At 45.5% G+C, this 22,628-nt stretch overlaps 1 protein-coding gene across 7 annotated transcripts in view; it reads right to left on the reverse strand.

The window, feature by feature from the left end:
* The window catches only part of osbpl8 (oxysterol binding protein-like 8), a 50,407-nt gene that overhangs the window by 23,713 nt on the left and 4,066 nt on the right, over positions 1-22,628 (reverse strand). For 4 of the 7 annotated variants that reach the window (XM_053650157.1, XM_053650159.1, XM_053650158.1 and 1 more), the window contains exons 2-4: positions 14,338-14,418; positions 8,992-9,028; positions 8,245-8,376 (exon numbers count right to left, since the gene is read on the reverse strand). In XM_053650157.1, coding sequence (XP_053506132.1) covers positions 8,245-8,376; positions 8,992-9,028; positions 14,338-14,382 — 214 coding nt within the window. In that variant the 5' untranslated portion in view covers positions 14,383-14,418. Of the gene's footprint in view, positions 1-8,244; positions 8,377-8,991; positions 9,029-14,104; positions 14,276-14,337; positions 14,419-22,628 lie in introns of those variants that run through there. The other 3 variants (XM_053650162.1, XM_053650161.1, XM_053650160.1) reach the window with 2 other exon arrangements.

Below are 22,628 nucleotides of genomic sequence, written 5' to 3' on the forward strand. Positions count from 1 at the left end.
ATACGCAGACACACACATATACAGACTGACATACACACACACACACACACATGCATGCAGACACACATATACAGACTGACACAAACACACATATACACGCATGCAGACACACACATATACAGACTGACACACACACATACACGTATGCAGACACACACATATACAGACTGACACACACACACACACACATGCATGCAGACACACACATATACAGACTGACACACACACATACATACATGCATGCAGACACACACATATACAGACTGACGCACACACACATACACGTATGCAGACACACATATACAGACTGACACACACACACACACACACACATGCAGACACGCACACATGCAGACAGACACATATATAGACTGACACACACACACACATACATGCATGCAGACACACACATATACAGACTGACAAACACACACAGTACACAGTTCTAAACAAAGTAAAACTGTTTCTTTATTATCACATTTTTCTAGTGAGGCGGTTCATTATCTCGTTACTTGTGAGGAACCTCGTTATCTCTAAAGTGGTTCATTATCTAATTTACCTGTGAGGCTGTTTGTTATCTCTTAACCTGTGAGGCTGTTTGTTATCTCTTAATCTGTGAGGCTGTTTGTTATCTCTTTACCTGTAAGGCTGCTGGTTATCTCTTTACCTGCGAGGCTGTTGGTTATCTCTTTACCTGTGAGGCTGTTGCTTATCTCTTTACCTGCGAGGCTGTTTTTTATCTCGTTGTAGCCCCCGAATGAGGCGTTGCGGGTAAGTTTCCGTCTTTCAGGATGAACAGATCCAATTCCGCCGCAAATGGAGAAACGACGACGACCCACAATTCCTTCTTCCTTCATTGTGAGAGGCGGAGTCTAACTCCAGCAGTAGAGTTTAATGGCAAAACTGTTTCTTACACACAGCACACACACTCGAGTCTTCTCTAGAGACAGACAAACAGATAGTGCTCGAGCTGAGCCGGCCACTCGACACTGCACACACTCTTCTACATACACTCTCACTCCTTTCTGCTCCCTCGTTTCCCTCCCATTCCATCTGTTGTCTGTTTCTGACTCACTACAGTTCTGCTGACGTTCATGTGTGTTAAGAAAAGAAGCAGCAACAGCAGTGGATTTTAACTGAGTTGTTAAAAAAATGGATAATTTTAACCTTAAACTTGCTCTTTTATCTTTCTTTACCTCTCTCTCTCTCTCTCTCTCTGTCTGTCTCTCAGGTTACAACATTTGCAAAATGCACTGCAGTTCTGAACACATTCAATATTCACTGTGTCATCCTGTACAGCACTCAGAGTCAAGCCTGGTTATTACTTTGTGTTAATGTGTATTTGCACTGTGACGCAAAGAGGAATCATGGGTAAATGTGGCACATATCTGCCGTGCCATGCGTCAGTTGAACGCTGATAGGTTGGCATGTCGGTCACATACCCAGAAAGGGTTTGATGAGACATCAAATTCAGATTAATTGGATGGAACAGAGCATGTCTCCAAAATCGACAAAAGGATGCCACAGCTATCTGTGGCCGGAAGTCCAAGGGAGCATCTATGCTTTCATCCGAGTTTGTCATGCCACCCCGTGACGCAGCATAAACAGAATCTCGAAAGATGCAGTTGCCTGGCTTCACATGTCTCGGTGGAAGGACTCGACAGCCTTCTCCCAGGGCAACATACACTCTCCCCTGCCCTCAGAACCTGCACCAGTAGTTTGGCCAGGAAGAATGCTGTTCCCTCAGCAGCAGTCCAAGTGCAAGTCTTCAGCGCATCTTTTGAGGCTGGTGGCGACAAGATAAAAGTCCTGAGTATATTGGCCGAGGTGCTGGAGGGGCATGTAGAGGTCATCCTCCACCAGTGTGTCACTACATCCAATTTGTCAGAGAAGGTGAGGGCAACACAAGCGCCACACCAAGAGTTCCATCAAGGTTAGTTCCTTACACACAGGACAGGAGAATAAGAGTTGATCTTGGCAGTACGCTCCAGTTCCCTAGTGAGATCACCAAAACAAGTCTCCGCCCTGATATAGTGATGTGGTCCAGCAGCACCAAGACAGTGCTCCTCATCAAGCTAACTGTCCCATGGGAGGAGGGAGTAGAAGCTGCCTTCAAGAGGAAGAGGCTGAAGTACTCAGATCTCATCGCTGAGTGCAAGGAGGCTTGCTGGAGAACCCGGTAGAAATAGGATGCCGTGGCTCTGTTGGAACACCAACTGTTTCCTTTCTGAAGGTTATGGAAGTAACTGGAGCAAACCAGCAGAAGGCCCTGAAAGACTTGGCTGAAGAGGCCAAGAAAAGCAACTGTTGGCTCTGGGTGAGGAAAAAGGAGAAGTGTTGGGGTAGTAACACCTAAAATGAGGTCTAGTTGCAGAGGGTGGCAGGGAGGCGTCCCTGCCACTTCTCCGCCACCAGGAGACGTTCTGGGGTTAAAGAAGCGAAACATTGTCGAGTGGTGGTACACAGCTGACGACCCTGCAGCTGACCTATGCCATAAGGAACCAGTGGCACTGAGCATGCATTAATGGTGCCAGTGGGGCTAATCACAGCCTTAGTCATGGAGCAAGGCTCAAGGACAAGCAGGATAACATGTACCTGTGTGATTAATGTAAACTATAGCAACTCAATAAAAATACAAACTAAAGCATTGTTATTCTCTGAGACATTTGTGGATTTAAAGTCACGTTAAAGTGCCTTAATGCTGCTGCTCATACTACTGAACACAGATGAGTAAAAAACTTCAGAAATGTTTTCTGTTGATCATGCAAGGTTTCTTTTTCCCCAGCAATTTTTCAAAACAAATGCCTGTGTTGCCTTCTGTTTATTTTTCTACAGTGAAACATGAAAGCCCTACAGAACACACTTATATTAAGTGCAAGTATAAAGACTACAGAAAAACATTTATTACCATGTGTAACGGATTGGGACTGGAGGCGGATGCAGGTGCGGATCAAAGTCTTCATTAACCACGTAACTCTAAACCAAAGAAAACGCGGTCTTCACCGGAAAATGAGAAACTGGAATCGTGGCATAAAACGAGATCATGAATCAAGGTATGGAAACAAACGACATCAACTATACAAACTATAATACTGAGCCAAGTACTCACTAACCGAGGGGTTTAAATAGTAAACATAATCACAACCAAAACATGGACACCTGGGGCAAATTAAAGACACTTAAACTAAATGCTCAAGCAGGAAGCGAGCGAACCAAAACAAAGTCACATGACTCGTCCGGAGCCGAGCCACTGTGCCATCTGCTGGCCGTGGCGTAACAGAACCCTCCTCCAAAGGGGGTCTCGGGTCCCTGTCCGAGCTGTCTCTCGCTGCCACGGAAAGCGAGGCAGCCTCCGTCGGGCAGCAGATGGGCGGAGCCGCACCCCCACCGGGGTTGAAAGTCGGGGCCACTGGACACCGCACCCGACGGCACTGGAACGCAGGGCGCCGCCCCCGACAGCACCGGAACGCAGGGCGCCCCCTCCGGCGGCTCTGGAATACAGGGCACCGCCCCCGGCGGCACTGGAACTGGAAGGCTGGGCGGTGTCCCCAGCGGGACTGGAGGGCTGGGCGGTGTCCTCAGCAAGACTGGAGGGCTGGGCGGCGTCCCCAGCGGGACAGGAGGGCTGGGCGGCGGGACGGCCTCCTCGGCCGGACAGGACAGCGGGACGGCCTCCTCAGCCGGGCAGGGCAGCGGGACGGCCTCCTCGGCCGGACAGGGCAGCAGCACAGCTTCCTCGGCTGTGCAGGGCAGCGGGACGGCCTCCTCGGCCGGGCTGGACGGCAGGACAGCTTCCTCGGCGGTGCAGGGCAGCGGGACGGCCTCTTCGGCCGGGCTGGATGGCAGGACAGCTTCCTCGGCGGTGCAGGGCAACGGGACGGCCTCCTCGGCCGGGCTGGACATCAGGACAGCTTCCTCGGCTGTGCAGGGCAGCGGGACGGCCTCCTCGGCCGGGCTGGACAGCAGGACAGCGGGACGACCTCCTCGGCTGGGCTGGACAGCAGGACAGCTTCCTCGGCTGTCGGGAGCTCCCCCGCAGAGACCTCCCCGTAGGCCTCAAGCTGCAGCTCTGAGGTCGCCATGTTACCCTCAGGCGGGAGCTCCACAGCTGAGACCTCCCCGTAGGCCTCAGGCTGGAGCTCTGCTGTCTTCGTTGCCCCCCCTAAAAAAATTTCTGGGCCAGCCTTCACCTCTGGACTGCGCGGCGTGGTGCAATTCCCCTGCAGTGGGAAGCCCCAGATGCTCAGGTCACTTTGCTGGCTGCGTGGCGCTGTACAGTTCCTCTGCAGTGGGAAGCCCCAAATGCTCAGGTCACTCTGCTGGCTGCGTGGCGCTGTACAGTTCCCCTGCAGTGGGAAGCCCCAGATGTTCCGGCCGCTTTGCTGGCTGCGTTGCACGGCGTGGTTCTCCGGTGGTGGGGATGGGGTCAAGGGCGCGGGGGGCGACGTGGCGCGTAGCTCAGCTTGCAGCTGTCTCTGTTCTGCTACCATGCGCTTGAGCCGAGCAATTTCCTCGCTGAGCTGTTGGTTGAGCTCCCGGAATGATGTGGATGGTGGCGTGGCGCATGGACCGGCTCGCTGCAGCAGCTTTTGTTGCGCGATCTGGTGAGTAATCTGCGCCAGTGCTTCGTCCATTAGTCTGTTCCTCTCCCAGAACACTCGGTTCAACTCCGCGCTCATTTTGTTGATCTGCTGCTTCCGTTTGGTCAGCTCAGTATTCTGTAACGGATCGGGTCTGGAGGCGGATGCAGGTGCAGATCAAAGTCTTTATTAACCACGTAACTCTAAACCAAAGAAAACGTGGTCTTCACCGGAAAACGAGAAACTGGAATCTTGGCATAAAACAAGATCATGAATCAAGGCATGGAAACAAACGACATCAACTATACAAACTATAATACTGAGCCACGTACTCACTAACCGAGGGGTTTAAATAGTAAACATAATCACAACCAAAACATGGACACCTGGGGAAAATTAAAGACACTTACAAGCAGGAAGCGAGCGAACCAAAACAAAGTCACATGACTCATCCGGAGCCGAGCCACTGTGCCATCTGCTGGCCATGGCGTAACACCATGAAGAAAAAACCCACAAAAAGAGAGAGATGGTTGTAGACCTGCATAATTCAGGAAATGCATTTAGAATACATCAGCTGTTATAACAACCTTAAACACAATTATGGCCATAGCAATAAGTTTCTCATGTCTCAAACAATCAGAAAATTGGCAGGAATCGGATGAGCCATGAAAGACATAGTGAGAGAAGGTAAGGGAAGAGGCAAAAGAGTGTAAAGAGCAGTGTTTTATAACTGCACAGTTCTAAAATGTGATTTTTGTGGTTGTTGAGTTCTAAAATCAGCTGTTAAACACCATGTTCATAAAAACAAGCTGTTTGGAAGTGCTGCAGAAAAGAAACCACTCCTGACTGCATCTCACAAAACACAGCTCCTGAAGTTCACCAAGCAGCAACAAAACTCAAATTAGCATTATCAAATGAGACCAAAATCAAACTTTACATCCATGAACATCAGCATGGTTTGGTAACAAAAGGAAAAAGGAAGGAAAAGCCCCTGCTGTTATAATCAACATATAAACAAATCAGGGAATTGAAAAGTGAAGTCTACATGGCCCATAAGTCCACAACCCACAAACCTGAAAATATAGAGCTATGGACCAAAATCCCTCCAACCTTGTTCAACGTCAGTTGTCCACTCAGGGCTGCTATTCTCTTCAGAGCGAAAATATGAACTGTAACTAACTTGCTTGGTGGCGAGTTTGGAGGGAGTTATAGTGTTAAATGCTGAGCAGTAGTCTGAGCTGAGCTGAAGTCTCTGATCAGTCTTTCAAAGCACTTCATCACAACAGATGTCATGGGGACAGGACGACAGTCATCCTGGCAGGCAGGCTGGGGTTTTTTGGGACAGGAATGATGATGGACTGCTTGAAGCATGTAGGGATTACTGACTGTTCAGGGAGAGGTTGAATATCTCTGTGAACACCGGTGCTAGCTGCTGGTTGGGAAATGTTCTCACTGTTTTTTTTCGGGACTGTATCATCCATCAGTTTCCCGATAAATCCCACAACTGCTTCCATAAACACGTTGATGTCGTTGGAGCTACGCCGGAACATGTCCCAGTCTGTGTCATCTAGTGCGTCCTGCAGAGCGACCACTGATTGGTCCGTCTAGCGTGCGGCCGCTGAACCGGAGCTTCCTGTTTAAGCCTTTGTTTGTATTTAGGCATGAGGAAGATGGTTGCGTGGTCAGATTTTCCAAACAGTGGATGAACCTGTGCCTTGTAAATGGGGTGTAGCAATGGTCCAGTGTTCTCTTGCCCCTGTGCATGATGTACTGGTGGAGGTTTGACACTGTGCGTTTGAGGTTGGTTCTGTTAAAGTCCCCTGTTACAATGAGCACAGCGTCCCGGTGATTTTTCTGGTGAATGGTGAGAGCATCATGTAGCTCATGTAAAGCAGTGTCCATGTCTGCCTGAGGTAGAATATAAAAGGCGCTGACTATGACCGAGGTCAATTCCTGTGTAAGGTAGAAAGGGCGACAATTGTTGGTCAAGAGCTCCAGGTTGGGTGTACAGGAGCATGTTAGAGGAACAATGCTTGCACTCTTGCACCAGCTGCTGTTCACCATCAGACACACTCCACCTCCTCTTGTCTTCCCCTCGGATAGTGTGGTCCGGAACCGCTGGGTTCAGCCATGTCTCAGTGAATCAGAGGAGGTTGCAGTCCCAAATGTCCCCCTGGAACTTGATCCTGGCCATGATGTCATCCAGCTTGTTCACCAGAGACTGGATTTTTGCTAGCAGGATGTTAGGCAGGGGAGCGCGGTGTGTGTGAGCTCTCAGACTGTTCCTGACTCCAGCTCATTTCCCTCGGGGCCGCCGGTATTGGTCGCGTCCTTTGTTCCTTCTCAGGATCTCACTCAGCCAGGATGGATCCGGTACTAAAAGCGATGACTGGTGAGTGTTTTGTACACCAATAGAAATAAGAGTACTTATGTTGTAACTAATAGTAGCCATGGTGAAAAGAAAAAGAGGTGGAAAGTAAGAAAGGTGCGGAAATTAAACAAAAGTATACAAAAAAGTGACAGAGCAGTCGTGACAGCAGCCGACCCCATATATAACCGGTATATAGTGACTCGGTATGAAGTGAATCAGTATAACGTGAATCACAACAGACTGACTCAATATGAACTGACTCAGTATAAAGTGACGCAGTATAAAGTGAATCAGTACAGACTGACTCAGTATGACCTGACTCGGTATAAAGTGACTCAATATGAACTGAAATTAGTGACAGTGTTCAGTGCTGCTTAAAGCCCATTAGATTAACCCACATACAGCCTGCTAATGTTATGCTAATAAACCTCCCTCTCTCCCTGATGATCACACAAAATCTTTAGGCACTACTGACATAACAAGCCATTGAGGAGCTACATTACTGTACAAATCACTCACACACACACACACACACACACACACACACACACAAAAACACAGCTCAGCTACACTATACTTGCCTCATGTACAGCAAAGCAACAAGTTTAAGTGTTAAAGATAATACACAAAATCACACACACGCACACACAGAATCACACACGTGTGACACACACACACACACACACACACACACACACACACACTTTCTCTCTCTCTCTTCTTATTGGACAGGTTTGAAGCGTGTGTCAGGATGAAGCTCTGTGATTGGTGAAGATGAACAGCTCACTTGCATGTTCTGATAATCCTCTAATCCACTACAATCCAATCTGTCTGTCTGACTCTCTATCTGTCAGTCTCTATGACTCTGATGGTCTCTTTCCTTCTGTCTCTTTCCCTCACTCTGTCTCTCTCTCTCTCCCTTCAGAATCACATTAAACACACAGGTGTCTGGATTGAAAGGAGGCCAGAGTGTAAACACAGAGCCAGTTTCTAGGAGACAGAGCTGAATGCTGATTGGCTGGATGTGTTGATGATGTCAGTGGCACACACCTCCCTTTCACCCATGACATGATATTACCTCCACGATATTTTGAGATTTGCTGCCCCCTATTGATGGTTAACACAAACATACTGTACACACATACACTAACGAACTTGTGAGTGTGTGTGTGTGTGTATGTGTGTGTGTGTGTGTGTGTGTGTGTGTGTGTGTGCGTGTGTGTGCACGTGTGTGTGTGTGTGTGTGTATGTGTGTGTGTGTATATGTGTGTGTAGATGTGTGTGTACCCTCACCATGTCCTGGATTGGATCCCGGGCTCAGGGTGCTGATGGTGATCTGTTCTTTGTTGTGTGAATGAAGCCCCGCCTCCTTCCTCATCCTACCCGGAGTCAGAACACTAGCATCATCACTGGGCATCACACCACCTACAGCAAAACACATTTTTAACAGTGGTCTTTCAGACACGCCCACATTTTAATCACTGGTCAACTGTGTTCTGTGTGGAATTTAGCAGAAAAACACAAAAGCTCTTTTCTTTAACAGAGCTCTCTCCTAATGGTGTTTTACTTTCACTCTGTCCCATGCCTGCTCTTCTTGTCTCTTATGCAGGTGTGCACTCATTCATTAATATGACCTCAAAGACATCCATATTCTCATCAATAGCCTTTGAGACACACCCACTCATGGCTACTATCATTTCCAAAGATAGCCTTTAAAGCACAACCACTCAGAGCCATTCCTGTTTTCATTTATAGATTCACAGACACGTTCACTTCTGTGTATGGACATTTTCTGTATATTTACATGTAGGAACTCAGACCATCTAATGATATTCAACTCATGCTCAAAGACATTCTCACATGCGGTTTAATAATCTCATGACCCACACTGTTAGCTGATTGGTGGAACCCTACACCAAACCATCCAATAGGGAATCTGTGAATCTGCAGCCGACAATCAAGATGATCACACAGTTTACACACCCACCCACACACACACACACACACACACACACACACACTGAGGAGACAGATGCTTACCTGAGGGGGCGGGGTGCTCTCTGTTCTCTGCATGATGCTACACACACACACACACACACACACACACACGAAAGGAAACATAATCAGACAAAACACACACTTGATCCAGTTAACACAACAAAGGGATAAAAAGACAAAAAAGAAGCATTAGTCAAAATAACACGCGCAACAGAATACAAAACCACATTGGAGGGTACACACACACACACACACACACACACACACACACACACACACACACTACAACTAAACACAGCCACTGAATTTAATAATTGCGATTCTCTGTTCAGCTACTTTAACACACATCATTAATTGTTCATGGTATATTAATTAATAATTACTACATAATTAAAGGAGCAATAACTGATTTGTTTTACATTTCTAAAATGTTAAAATTACCTGAAAAATATACAGAACAGGATCAATAATAATAAATAGTAGTTTAAGCTTGGAGCTGTATTATGTAGCTGAAAAAAAACCTTCTGCACTTCATTCGGAGTGGAAATGTTCGTGTGGGCCTCGTGTCAGTCATTTTATAGACACTCCACCATGCCCCTTCAATAACTTGGATCACTTCCATCACTTGAATGGCCTAGTGGGCAAAAGTTAAATGCTAACATTAGCCACAGAGACATGGAGCACTGACGCTAGCTGCTGTAACAAGCACAGTACCTGTGTAACAGTATGTCACTCCAGATAAGTGAAATCTAATTGTCTAAATGTTGTGGTATAACTTTAAGTGCTTGATTAAATGAGAGGGCTAAAGCTAAATGCTAACATTAGCCAGCCCTCATACAGAGCTCCATAGCATGTCGCTCATGTCACACCCCTCTTCATCTCCTCCACTGGCTTCCTGTAGCCGCCCGTATCAAATTCAAGGCCTTGATGCTCACCTACAAGACCTTGTCTGGAACAGCGCCCCCTACCTCAACACTCTCCTGAAGGCTTACGTTCCCTCACGCAATCTGCGACCAAGCAACGACCGACGCTGAGTAGTTCCTACTCAGCGTGGCTCAAGGTCCCTTTCAAGAACATTCAAACTAACTGTTCCTCAGTGGTGGAATGAGCTTCCAACCTCAATCCGGACCGCAGAATCTCTCACCATCCTCAAAAAACAGCTAAAGACCCACCTCTTCCATCAACACCTAACAAAAAAAACAAAAAAACACACATACTCTGGCACTTACCCCTCTACTCTATGCACTTTGCTTTTCTAGAACTCAATTATAAATCATGTATTGTAGCACTACTTGTATTGTTCTCCACTTGATATATCACTTTGTTTGTGTTTCCTCATTTGTAAGTTGCTTTGGATAAAAGTGTGTCCTAAATAAATAAATGTAAATGTTTTTTAATCAGGGGTTTCATAACCACTAGTTTAAATGATTTAAGTACATAGCCAATGCTAAGGGAAAAGTTAGCTTGATTAGCCTCTCCCCTCCCCTCAGCAGGTGCTGATTTTTATTAATGACAATTACACTGTATATTTTATTTGTTCTGAGTGACTTTACAATCTTATCATGATACAGAAGTACGCTGTATGTTAGGGTTGTTAGGTCCCTTTTGGGACCTGACCTCAGCCACTGTCCAGCTATAGCCCAACATCTATTCTCTCCTTTATCTCCAAGATCTTAGAAAAGGTTGTAGTACAGCAGCTATGCTCGTACCTACATAGGAAGAACATTCATGTAATGCATTCTCAAACTTTTGTAACTAAAGCCCCCCCAAGCCTCCCCTATCATGTGGCATGCCCCTCCCCTATATTGGAAGAGACCAGGAATAATGATCTATTCTGTATATATATATATATATATATATATATATATATATATATATATATATTGTTTTTGATAGATATTTATTTTGCGTTTTTGTACTTTTTTCAATTACTTTTCAAAACTTTTATGATTTTTGAAAATAACTTTTATGACTTTTATAAAACTATATATATATATATATATATATATATATATATATATATATATATATATATATATATATACATATATATATATACATATAAAATATAACAGACAGGTAAGGAACATGAATGATCAAAAATGTTTCTGAACACTATAACTACTTTGAACAAGAGAACTAGGCTGTAATAACGTGGACTGTGTTACATGTAAAACATGTTGCATTCTATTCATCTTTTCTGAAAACATTCGCATAAGAGTGGTGTAAATTGGGATGAAGGGCGCGTCTCGTTATCCATGACACTGTTAAATCTCCGGCTCTCAGCCTCTCACTGAACAGAGCAGACACAGAGAGAGGTGTGAGTGCAGCGGGAAAACAATACCTCACGCTTGCAGGACAGTACTGCTGATGTTTGGAAAGCTGCTAACGTTTGTCCAAAAAGTTGCTTGATTTGTCGCTAGAAACTTTTTTTTTTAAAGTCGCTAAAGGGGTCTGAAAAGTGGCTAAGTTGGGAACACCGGTCTGCACTGACAGTTGGATAAAAGGCAGCTAAGCTCCGCCTCTCTCCAGCAAAAAGAAAATGCAGAGGGAGAGGGAACACGGGGTTTTTCATTTATACACATTCTATTTGAAAAGTAATAAAATACACAGAGTTCCCAAATGATGCCCTGTCTGTGTTTTTTGTCTTGAAAACAATTTGTACACCCTTTCAGATCTCTCCGCGCCCCCCAGGTTGAGAACCACTGATGAAATGTATCAGTCAGGATTTAGACCTCATCATAGCACAGAGACAGCGCTGGTTAAAGTAGTAAATGACCTACTACTGGCCTCTGATCAGGGTTGTGTCTCTTTGCTTGTGTTGTGTAGCTTTTAATACTATAGATCATACTATTCTCCTTGATAGATTAGAAAACGTTGTTGGCATTAAGGGAACGGAGCTCTCCTGGCTCAGGTCTTATTAGACTGATCATTATCAGTTCGTCAGCTCTCTCTCTCTCTCTCTCTCTCTCTCTCTCCCTCTCTTTCTGTAGAGCTACACATGATGCTCCTGAGATCAGTGATCCTGACCCCTTCTGCTCTCCGGACCTGCCTGATCCATCCTGATGCAGTACTTCTGGTTGGTGTTCTCATCAGTTGGAAGTCACATGCTGCTGCTGAGGATGTCCCACATGGTGCAGACTAAAGATCACTGAGATTACTGAGGACGGTTCCACTTAAACACCATAAAGATGCTCTGGACCTCAGTTCATATGAACAGTTATGCTATGATAGCTTTAGCACTACAATTACCACAAACAGTTCCGCACTCGAGTCTCCATCAGTGAACAGTGGAGAAGTTCAACACAACAGACTTCCTGTAGAAACTGTAATGAATTTCCTGCTTACACAACTGCACTATTTGAGCATGTAGTATTAGCACATTTACAGAAGGGGTGTATTTATTTATAATCGCACTATCCGGTGTCACCCAGATGAGGACGGGTTCCTTTTGAGTCTGGTTCCTCTCAAGGTTTCTTCCTCATATCGTCTCAGGGAGTTTTTCCTCACCACCGTCGCCTCTGGCTGCTCGTTAGGGATAAATTCATACATTTAAAATCTATATCCTGAATTTATATATTTCTGTAAAGCTGCTCTCTAGACATGCACAGAAAATCCAGATAGATTATTCAATTACAGACTTGTGCGACGTGACGGACAGGGCACTTGAGACCGCCGCCTACTGGGCGAAACTAATATGAAGTGGAACCTCTACACGAAAAGAAGAAGAATTACAGAATTAAAAATTCCTGTCCCACAGTCATACACTCTATTTAAGACAGCAATTAAAATGTCTGCTTAACCAGTCAGATCCTACTTTATTCAATTTCAAAAACTTCAAGTTCAAATTTCCTCTTTCTACCAGCAAACAGTCACTGAACCATCATGCAGAACAGACAATGGTGACACATCGACTCTTAGCTTTCTTCCTAAAATCAGGAGATTCTTTTTCAAAGTGTTTGGAAATGGCCTTATAACTTCCCAGATCAATGAGCAGAAACAATGACTTATCTGAGGTCATGGCTTCTGACCTTACTTCCTGGCATGATGTAGCCACACACAACTGAGTGCTCCAGAATAACAAACTGCCAAAAGGTCTGCTTTTATTGAAGCAGTCACACCTCTTGATCATTAACTAATCTTGTGCATTTTATGAATAACACCTGGCTGCTAAACATGCTCTTAACTTAACATTTGTGGAAGTGAGAAGGGTGTACCCACCTGAATGTTGGTTTACTTTTGGAAAAAAATTATACACACACACACACACACACACACACACACACACACACACACACACTGATCAGCCATAACATTAAAACCATTGACAGGTGAGTTGAATAACATTATCTCCTTACAGGGGCAGCTGTCAGCGGGGGATTCATTTATTAGGCAGCAAGTGAACAGTCAGTTCTTGAAGTTAACACGTTGGATCTGAGTGACTTTGACACGGGCCAAATTGTGATGTCTAGACGACTGTGTCAGAGCATCTCCAAAAAAGCAGGTCTTGTGGGGTGTTCCCGGTATGCGGTGGTTAGAACCTACCAAAAGTGGTCCAAGGAAGGACAACCGGTGAACCGGAGACAGGGTCATGGGCTCCCAAGACTCACTGATGTGTGGATTCATGTGGATGTTACTTTGACATGTACCACCTACCTAAACATTGCTGCAGACCGAGTACACACCTTCAAGGTAACGTTGTTCCCTAATGGTGGCCAGCGGTCTCTTTCAGCAGGATAATGCTCCCTGACACACTGCGGACGGTTTGAGGAACATGACAAAGAGTTCACAGTGTTGACTCGGCCTCCAAATTCCCCAGATCTCAATCCGATCCAGCGTCTGTGGGACGTTCTGGACAAAAAAGTCCGATCCACGGATGCCCCACCTCACAACTTACAGGACTAAAAGGACTACTGCTGATGTCTTGGTGTCAGATACCACAGCAAACCTTCAGGGGTCTTGTGGAGTTCATGCCTCGATGGCTCAGAGCTGTTTTGTAGGCACAAGGGCGACCTACACAATATTAGGCAGGTGGTTTTAATGTTATGGCTGATAGGTGTATATATAGTGATATATATTCACACACACATACACACACAGACACACACACACATACACACATAAAGTTTTGTTATACTGTTGTTTCATCACTCACTTAGTTCTTCCACTTAGCCCTGCCCACCACAGGAAGTGACTTCCTGCGTGGTACTGGCATATTTCCTCCTTATCTTTAAACACACACACACACACACACACACACACACACAGATAGACAGACAAACACACATGCACAGCTGTTCTCTCCTCATACAGAGATGTGTGCATGGGTAGATATAATTCTGTGTGTGTGTGTGTGTGTGTGTGTGTGTGTGTGTGTGTGTTACTCACCAGAGGTTTGTCCGCATCTCCCTGTGTGTCAGTTCCAGGTTCCATGATGCTTCTGTTACTGCAGCTCAAACCTCAACATGTCTAAAAAACACACACATACACACATTCAGAGCTGTGTCAGTCTAAAAAAAAAAACACTCCTAAAATAACTAATTCAGGTCATCTGCTTTCTGACCTACTTCCTGTTTTACAGAACAAACTTCCTAAAATCAGCTGAAGTGAGATTAATGCAATGCACTAATCTGTTACACAGGGAACCTCAACTGTTAAACACCACAACATTACAACCCAACGTTATACCACAACATTACAACACAACGTTACACCACAACATAACAACACATCATTACACCACAACATTACAACACAATGTTACAACACAACGTTACACCACAACATTACAACACATCATTACACCACAACATTACAACACAATGTTACAACACAACATTACAACACAACATTACAACACAATGTTACAATACCAGACTACAACATTACAACCGAATGTTACACCACAACAATACAACACAACATTACAACACAATGTTACAACGCCACATTACAACAACCTTACAACTCAGGATGTCACGAGAACTGATAGTTCGGTACTGTCACGTTTCGTGACGCAACGGAGATAAGGTAGGATGCAAGCGCAGTGTGAACAGTTTTATCGAGAGACACACAGGCAGGTAAATCCAGAACGTGATCCAAAAACGTAATCCAGTAACATGCAAGGTTCAGGCAATCGGCAAACAGGCATAAACGAGGCAAGGCAGGAAACAAAGTCGTGGTCACGGGATACAGGGTCGATATACCAAACATGAAACATAAACAACAGCGAGGGACTGGTAGCGGAGAAACCAGCGTGAACTTAACAAACGAAACTACACATGACATGAACTATGAACTAAGACTAAGACTATGAAACGAAACATGAAACTATGACTATAACTGTGGTTATCTATCGTAAGGACTCTAAACTAATCGACTATCTAACTCATTCAACATTCCGCGTTGTGTGCTGGGAGGCGCGCGGTATATACGCGGAGCTAATTAGCCTCGTAATGGCTGACAGCTGAGGACGATTCAGACACACGTGAGACTACAACCAATGACAGAACGGAGAGGAGACATGACAGAAACATAAACAAATGCACGTGTCGAAATGTCACCTGCTCGTGCACACGCGCTCACATGCTCCACAGTGCGCTGCTTAAAGGGGAACTCGTGACAGGTACCAACATTCTTAAAATGTGATGGTACTTGTTTTACTGCACTAGCGTTTGAATCGATTCTAATGGAGGTACCGAGGTTGCAATTCTTCCGGACCTGATGGGGGCAGAAAATACGCGCAAATGTTTCAGTCAGTCCACAAGTGGTGAAGAAGAAGAGGAACGCCTACAAGCACATGGGAAAAAATACAGAAGTTTAGCTCCGCCGCCACTCGTTGAGAGGAAATGTGGTATGAGTTAAATATGGAAATACTTCGCATTCGAGGCGGATGACAACAAAAATATAATTGATGCTCTGTAGCCGGTGTGTAACCGATGCTATCGTTCATTTCGAACAAAGCGAGGAAACACCTGGAATTTGGCGAAGCACCTGAAAGATGGTCCTATATTATGTTTGTTTGAGACAGCTGCATTGTGGCGTGAAACCAGCTAACGCTATGCTCCATGTAATGTTAGCGATAGCCTGTTATTTGTTAACGACGCTAACACATTGCAGTGTTATAAAGTACCTCCGAATGTTCCACCATGCATCGCCATTCAGCCCGGGTCCTGTCAGATACATGTAGCCTAATGTCACTAATAATTATTCACATGTTCATGCTTTTAATAAATCGTTTTATCCTGTCACCAAATCAGTGAATTTAAACTAATGCTTGTATTCAGAGTATAAGGTGTGTGTGTGTGTGTGTGTGTGTGTGTGTGTGTGTGCGCGCATTTAGGAGTACTGCACCTCCACTGTAGCCTCCACTCATTGTCAGTGAGTGACAGTGTTTGATAACTAAAATATCCCTCTCTCTCTCTCTCGCTCTCTTTGCCAGTATCAGCCAGAGGAGGATGTCCTCAGGAGAGTTTTTTATTTAATTTTTTTAATTTTATTTTTTAAATTTTATTTTTATACCACTACGTGGTATCGAGTATCGTTAACTTTTGGTGATATCGGTACCGACTACTAGATTTTTGGTATCGTGACATCCCTACTTACAACACAACATTACAACACCACATTACAAAACCACACAACACATTACAACACCACACTCCAACACAACGTTACACCACCACATTACAACACAAAGTTACAACAGCACGCTACAACACAACGTTACAACAGCATGCTACAACACAACGTTACAACAGCACGCTACAACACAACGTTACAACACCACATTACAACACCACACTACAACACATCGTTACAACACTACATTACAACACCACACTAAACACCACACTAGAACACAACATTACAATATCACATTACAACACCACACTACAACACAATGTTACAACACCATAGTTCAATGTTACAACACCACACTACAACACAACGTTACAACACCACATTACAACACAAAGTTACAACACCACACTACAACACAATGTTACAACACCATAGTTCAATGTTACAACACCACACTACAACACAACGTTACAACACCACATTACAACACAATGTTACAACATCACATTACAACACCACACTACAACAACATTACAACACCACATTACAACACAAAGTTACAACACCACACTACAACACAATGTTACAACATCACATTACAACAGCACACTACAACACAATGTTACAACACCACAGTTCAATGTTACAACACCACACTACAACACAATGTTACAACATCACATTACAACACCACACTACAACACAACGTTACAACACCACACTACAACACAAATTTACAACACCACATTATAACACCACACTACAACACAACGTTACAACACCACACTACAACATCATTACAACACCACACTACAACACAACCTTACAACACCACATCACACTACAACACAAAGTTACAACACCACACTACAACACAAAGTTGCAACACCACACTACAAAACAATGTTACAACACCACACTACAACACAGTGTTACAACACTACATTACAACACCACACTACAACACATTACAACACCACACTACAACACAACGTTATAACACCACATTACAACACAAAGTTACAACACCACACTACAACGTTACAACACCACACTACAACACAAAGTCACACCACACTACAACACAGCGTTACAACTCTACATTACAACACCACACTAAACACCACACTACAACACAATGTTACAACACCACATTACAACACCACACTACAACACAGCATTACAACACCACATTACAACACACTACAACCCAGCATTACAACACCACACTACAACACCACATTACAACACAATGTTACAACACCACATTACAACACCACACTACAACACAGCATTACAACACCACATTACAACAACACACTACAACACAGCATTACAACACCACACTACAACACCAAATTACAACACAAGCTTACAACTCCACACTACAACACAACGTTACAACAGCACATTACAACACCACACTACAATACAACATTACAAAACATTACAACAGCACATTACAACACAACGTTGCAACACACACTACAACACAAAGTTACAACGCCACACTACAACACAACGTTACAACACTACATTACAACACCACACTACAACACAATGTTACAACACCACACTACAACACAGCATTACATCACACTACAACACCACATTACAGCACCACACTGCAACACAGCGTTACAACACTACATTACAACACCCCACTAAACACCACACTAGAACACAACGTTACAACACCACACTACAACACCACACTACAACACAGCGTTACAACACCACATTACAACACCACACTACAACACAGCATTACAACACCACACTACAACACAATGTTACAACACCACAAGGGAATACAGAAGTAGCCGAGGAGGACTAAAATACTGGCAGAAGAACCAGATTGTGGGGAAGCTGCAACAGAACAATCTGAGACAGGTGTGTGGGGGGAGTGAAGAGCATTACTTGTATGAAAAAGTCAGAAGGAACAGGGTCACGCCAACGAGTTAAACCAGTTTTTCAACAGGTTTGACTCACCAACGCAGGAGTCACTGAACCTCCCTCCAGCTCCTTAAATGTCCCCACTCACACCTCCAACTTGGCTGTCCCCATTCACACCTGGGCTGCCCCGTCCTCTGCAGGCCTCCCTGCAGCAAAACAAGACTGGGAAACGACAGCCACAGCCCTCCTCTTCTCACCAGTAGACAACACAACGAAAGAAAACATCACAACACCTCCCACACCAAGGAAGACAGCATCACCACCACCACATCCTCCCCATATCCCCACCCACACCTCCACCATGTCCCCAACCACTACCAGCCAGTTGAGACAGCAGCTCACTAAGACCCAGATGTCAGAGGACCTGACATCATCAACCGAGTGTGCATAAAGTGTGTGCGGAGCAGATGGCAGAAGTGTTTCGGCATCATTTTGAGCTATCCCTGAGGCTAAAAAAGGTGCCTAAGATCTGGAAGACATCCTGCATAGTCCGCATGCCCAAGAAAGGAGGTCCCAGCACTCTCAATGTCTTCAGGCCTGTGGCCTTAACATCACATGTAATGAAGACCCTTGAGAGGCTGGTTCTGCAGCACCTCAGACCCCTGGTACAGGACTGCCTGGATCCAATGCAATTTGCTTACAAGGCTAACATCGATGTGGAGGATGCCATCATCTACCTGCTTCACAGACACCTGGAGAGGCCACAAAGCACAGTGAGGATCATGTTATTTGATTTCTCAAGTGCTTTTAACATGGTCCAGCCACTGTGGATGGCTGAGAAGAACCATAAACCTAACCCAAGATGGAGGCAGAGTAATGGTGGAAGTACAGTAAAGGTGGAGGCGGAGTAATGGTGGAAGAAAGAGGTGCACTATATAAGAGGTGCAGAATATATTCTAATCTACTCTATCTACTCAAACGTGACTACAGCAGTGGACAGGAGGAAGCTTGAGACATGACATCAGTGTTCAAGTTCTAATAATCAGGAGGAGGACAATAATGTACAAAAACATAGAAAGCAACTATACATCAGAGTTTAATGTTTCCACAGCTGCTGAAAAACACACAGACCTCTCTCTCTCTCTCCCTCTCTCTCTCTCACACACACACACACACACACACAATCATTTTACTTTACACAATTAAGGGCCAAATAGAAACCGCCCACACACACATTCAGATGAAACGGAAAACTGTAATCTGACGCACACAAATAATAAACAAACAAAAACTAATACACTATGGTTCTATGGTTTGTCCTATGATGTACAGACACGTGAAGACACGCCTTCCCCCAGAAGTCAGGAGGAGACACGCCGTCCCCAGAAGTCAGGAGGAGACACGCCGTCCCTCAGAAGTCAGGAGGAGACACGCCGTCCACCAGAAGTCCGGAGGAGACACGCCGTCCTCCAGAAGTCAAGAAGAAACACACCGTCCTCCAGAAGTCAAGAAGAAACACACCGTCCACCAGAAGTCAGAACGAGACACGGCGTCCTCCAGAAGTCAAGAGGAGACACGGTGTCCACCAGAAGTCAAGAAGAAACACACCGTCCTCCAGAAGTCAAGAAGAAACACACCGTCCACCAGAAGTCAAGAAGAAACACACCATCCACCAGAAGTCAGAACGAGACACGGCATCCTCCAGAAGTCAAGAGGAGACACGGTGTCCACCAGAAGTCAAGAAGAAACACGCCGTCCACCAGAAGTCAAGAAGAAACACACCGTCCTCCAGAAGTCAAGAAGAAACACACCGTCCACCAGAAGTCAGAACGAGACATGGCGTCCTCCAGAAGTCAAGAGGAGACACGGTGTCCACCAGAAGTCAAGAAGAAACACACCGTCCACCAGAAGTCAGAACGAGACACGGCGTCCTCCAGAAGTCAAGAGGAGACACGGCGTCCACCAGAAGTCAAGAAGAAACACACCGTCCTCCAGAAGTCAAGAAGAAACACACCGTCCACCAGAAGTCAAGAAGAAACACACCGTCCACCAGAAGTCAGAACGAGACACGGCGTCCTCCAGAAGTCAAGAGGAGACACGGTGTCCACCAGAAGTCAGGAGGAGACACGCCGTCCTCCAGAAGTCAGAAGGAGACACGGCACCCACCAGAAGTCAAGAAGAAACACGCTGTCCACCAGAAATCAAGAAGAGACACTGCGTCCACCAGAAGTCAGGAGGAGACACGCCTTCCCCAAGAAGTCAGGAGGAGACACACCGTCCTCCAGAAGTCAGGAGGAGACACGCTTTCCCCCAGAAGTCAGGAGGAGACACGTCGTCCTCCAGAAGTCAGGAGGAGACACTCCGTCCTCCAGAAGTCAAGAGGAGACACGCCGTCCTCCAGAAGTCAAGAAGAAACACACCGTCCACCAGAAGTCGAGAGGAGACACGCCGTCCACCAGAAGTCAAGAAGAAACACGCCGTCCACCAAAAGTCAAGAAGAGACACCACGTCCACCAGAAGTCAGGAGGAGACACCTCATCCACCAGAAGTCAGGAGAAGACACGCTGTCCCCCAGAAGTCAGGAGGAGACACACCGTCCCTCAGAAGTCAGGAGGAGACATGCCGTCCCTCAGAAGTCATGAGGAGACACGCCGTCCTCCAGAAGTCAGGAGGAGACACGCCGTCCTCCAGAAGTCAAGAGGAGACACGCCGTCCTCCAGAAGTCAGGAGGAGACACGCCGTCCTCCAGAAGTCAAGAGGAGACACGCCGTCCTCCAGAAGTCAAGAGGAGACACGCTACGCAACACACTACGTGACACGATACGCGACAAGCTATGCAACACATTACGTAACAAACTACGCGAAAGTAAAAGAATGAAAAGAATATTTGAAAGTCAAATGTTTCTCTTGCAGTTTAAACTCTAAACTCAGGGTTAATGTTTTGTGTGTGTGTGTGTATATGTATGTGTATGTGTGTGTGTGTGTGTGTGTGTGTGTGTGTGTATGCACGTGTGCGCATACTTGTGTGCCTATTGCAAGGCAAATGAAGAGTGAGAATGGAAATGAAGAACACAGAAACATCGGAACAAAGACGGACAGCGGTTTTGTTTCATTTCTGTTAGAAGACAATGACAATTAAAACGTATCCATTACACCACGCCCAAAACACACGTCTACTACACCACGCCCAAAACACACGTCTACTACACCACGCCCAAAACACACGTCTACTACACCACGCCCAAAATACACGTCTATTACACCACGCCCAAAACACACGTCTACTACACCACGCCCAAAACACACGTCTATTACACCACGCCCAAAACACACGTCTACTACACCACGCCCAAAATACACGTCTATTACACCACGCCCAAAACACACGTCTACTACACCACGCCCAAAATACACGTCTATTACACCACGCCCAAAACACACGTCTACTACACCACGCCCAAAATACACGTCTATTACACCACGCCCAAAACACACGTCTATTACACCACGCCCAAAACACACGTCTACTACACCACGCCCAAAATACACGTCTACTACACCACGCCCAAAACACACGTCTACTACACCACGCCCAAAACACACGTCTATTACACCACGCCCAAAACACGTCTATTACACCACGCCCAAAACACGTCTATTACACCACGCCCAAAACACGTCTATTACACCACGCCCAAAATACACGTCTACTACACCACGCCCAAAATACACGTCTATTACACCACGCCCAAAACACACGTCTACTACACCACGCCCAAAACACACGTCTACTACACCACGCCCAAAACACACGTCTACTACACCACGCCCAAAACACACGTCTATTACACCACGCCCAAAACACACGTCTATTACACCACGCCCAAAACACACGTCTACTACACCACGCCCAAAATACACGTCTACTACACCACGCCCAAAACACACGTCTACTACACCACGCCCAAAACACACGTCTATTACACCACGCCCAAAACACACGTCTATTACACCACGCCCAAAACACATGTCTATTACACCACGCCCAAAATACACGTCTATTACCCCACGCCCAAAACACACGTCTACTACACCACGCCCAAAACACACGTCTATTACACCACGCCCAAAACACACGTCTACTACACCACGCCCAAAACACACGTCTACTACACCACGCCCAAAACACACGTCTACTA

The sequence above is a fragment of the Ictalurus furcatus genome, chromosome 19, assembly GCF_023375685.1.
Source record: "Ictalurus furcatus strain D&B chromosome 19, Billie_1.0, whole genome shotgun sequence".
NCBI classification, from domain to species: domain Eukaryota; kingdom Metazoa; phylum Chordata; class Actinopteri; order Siluriformes; family Ictaluridae; genus Ictalurus; species Ictalurus furcatus.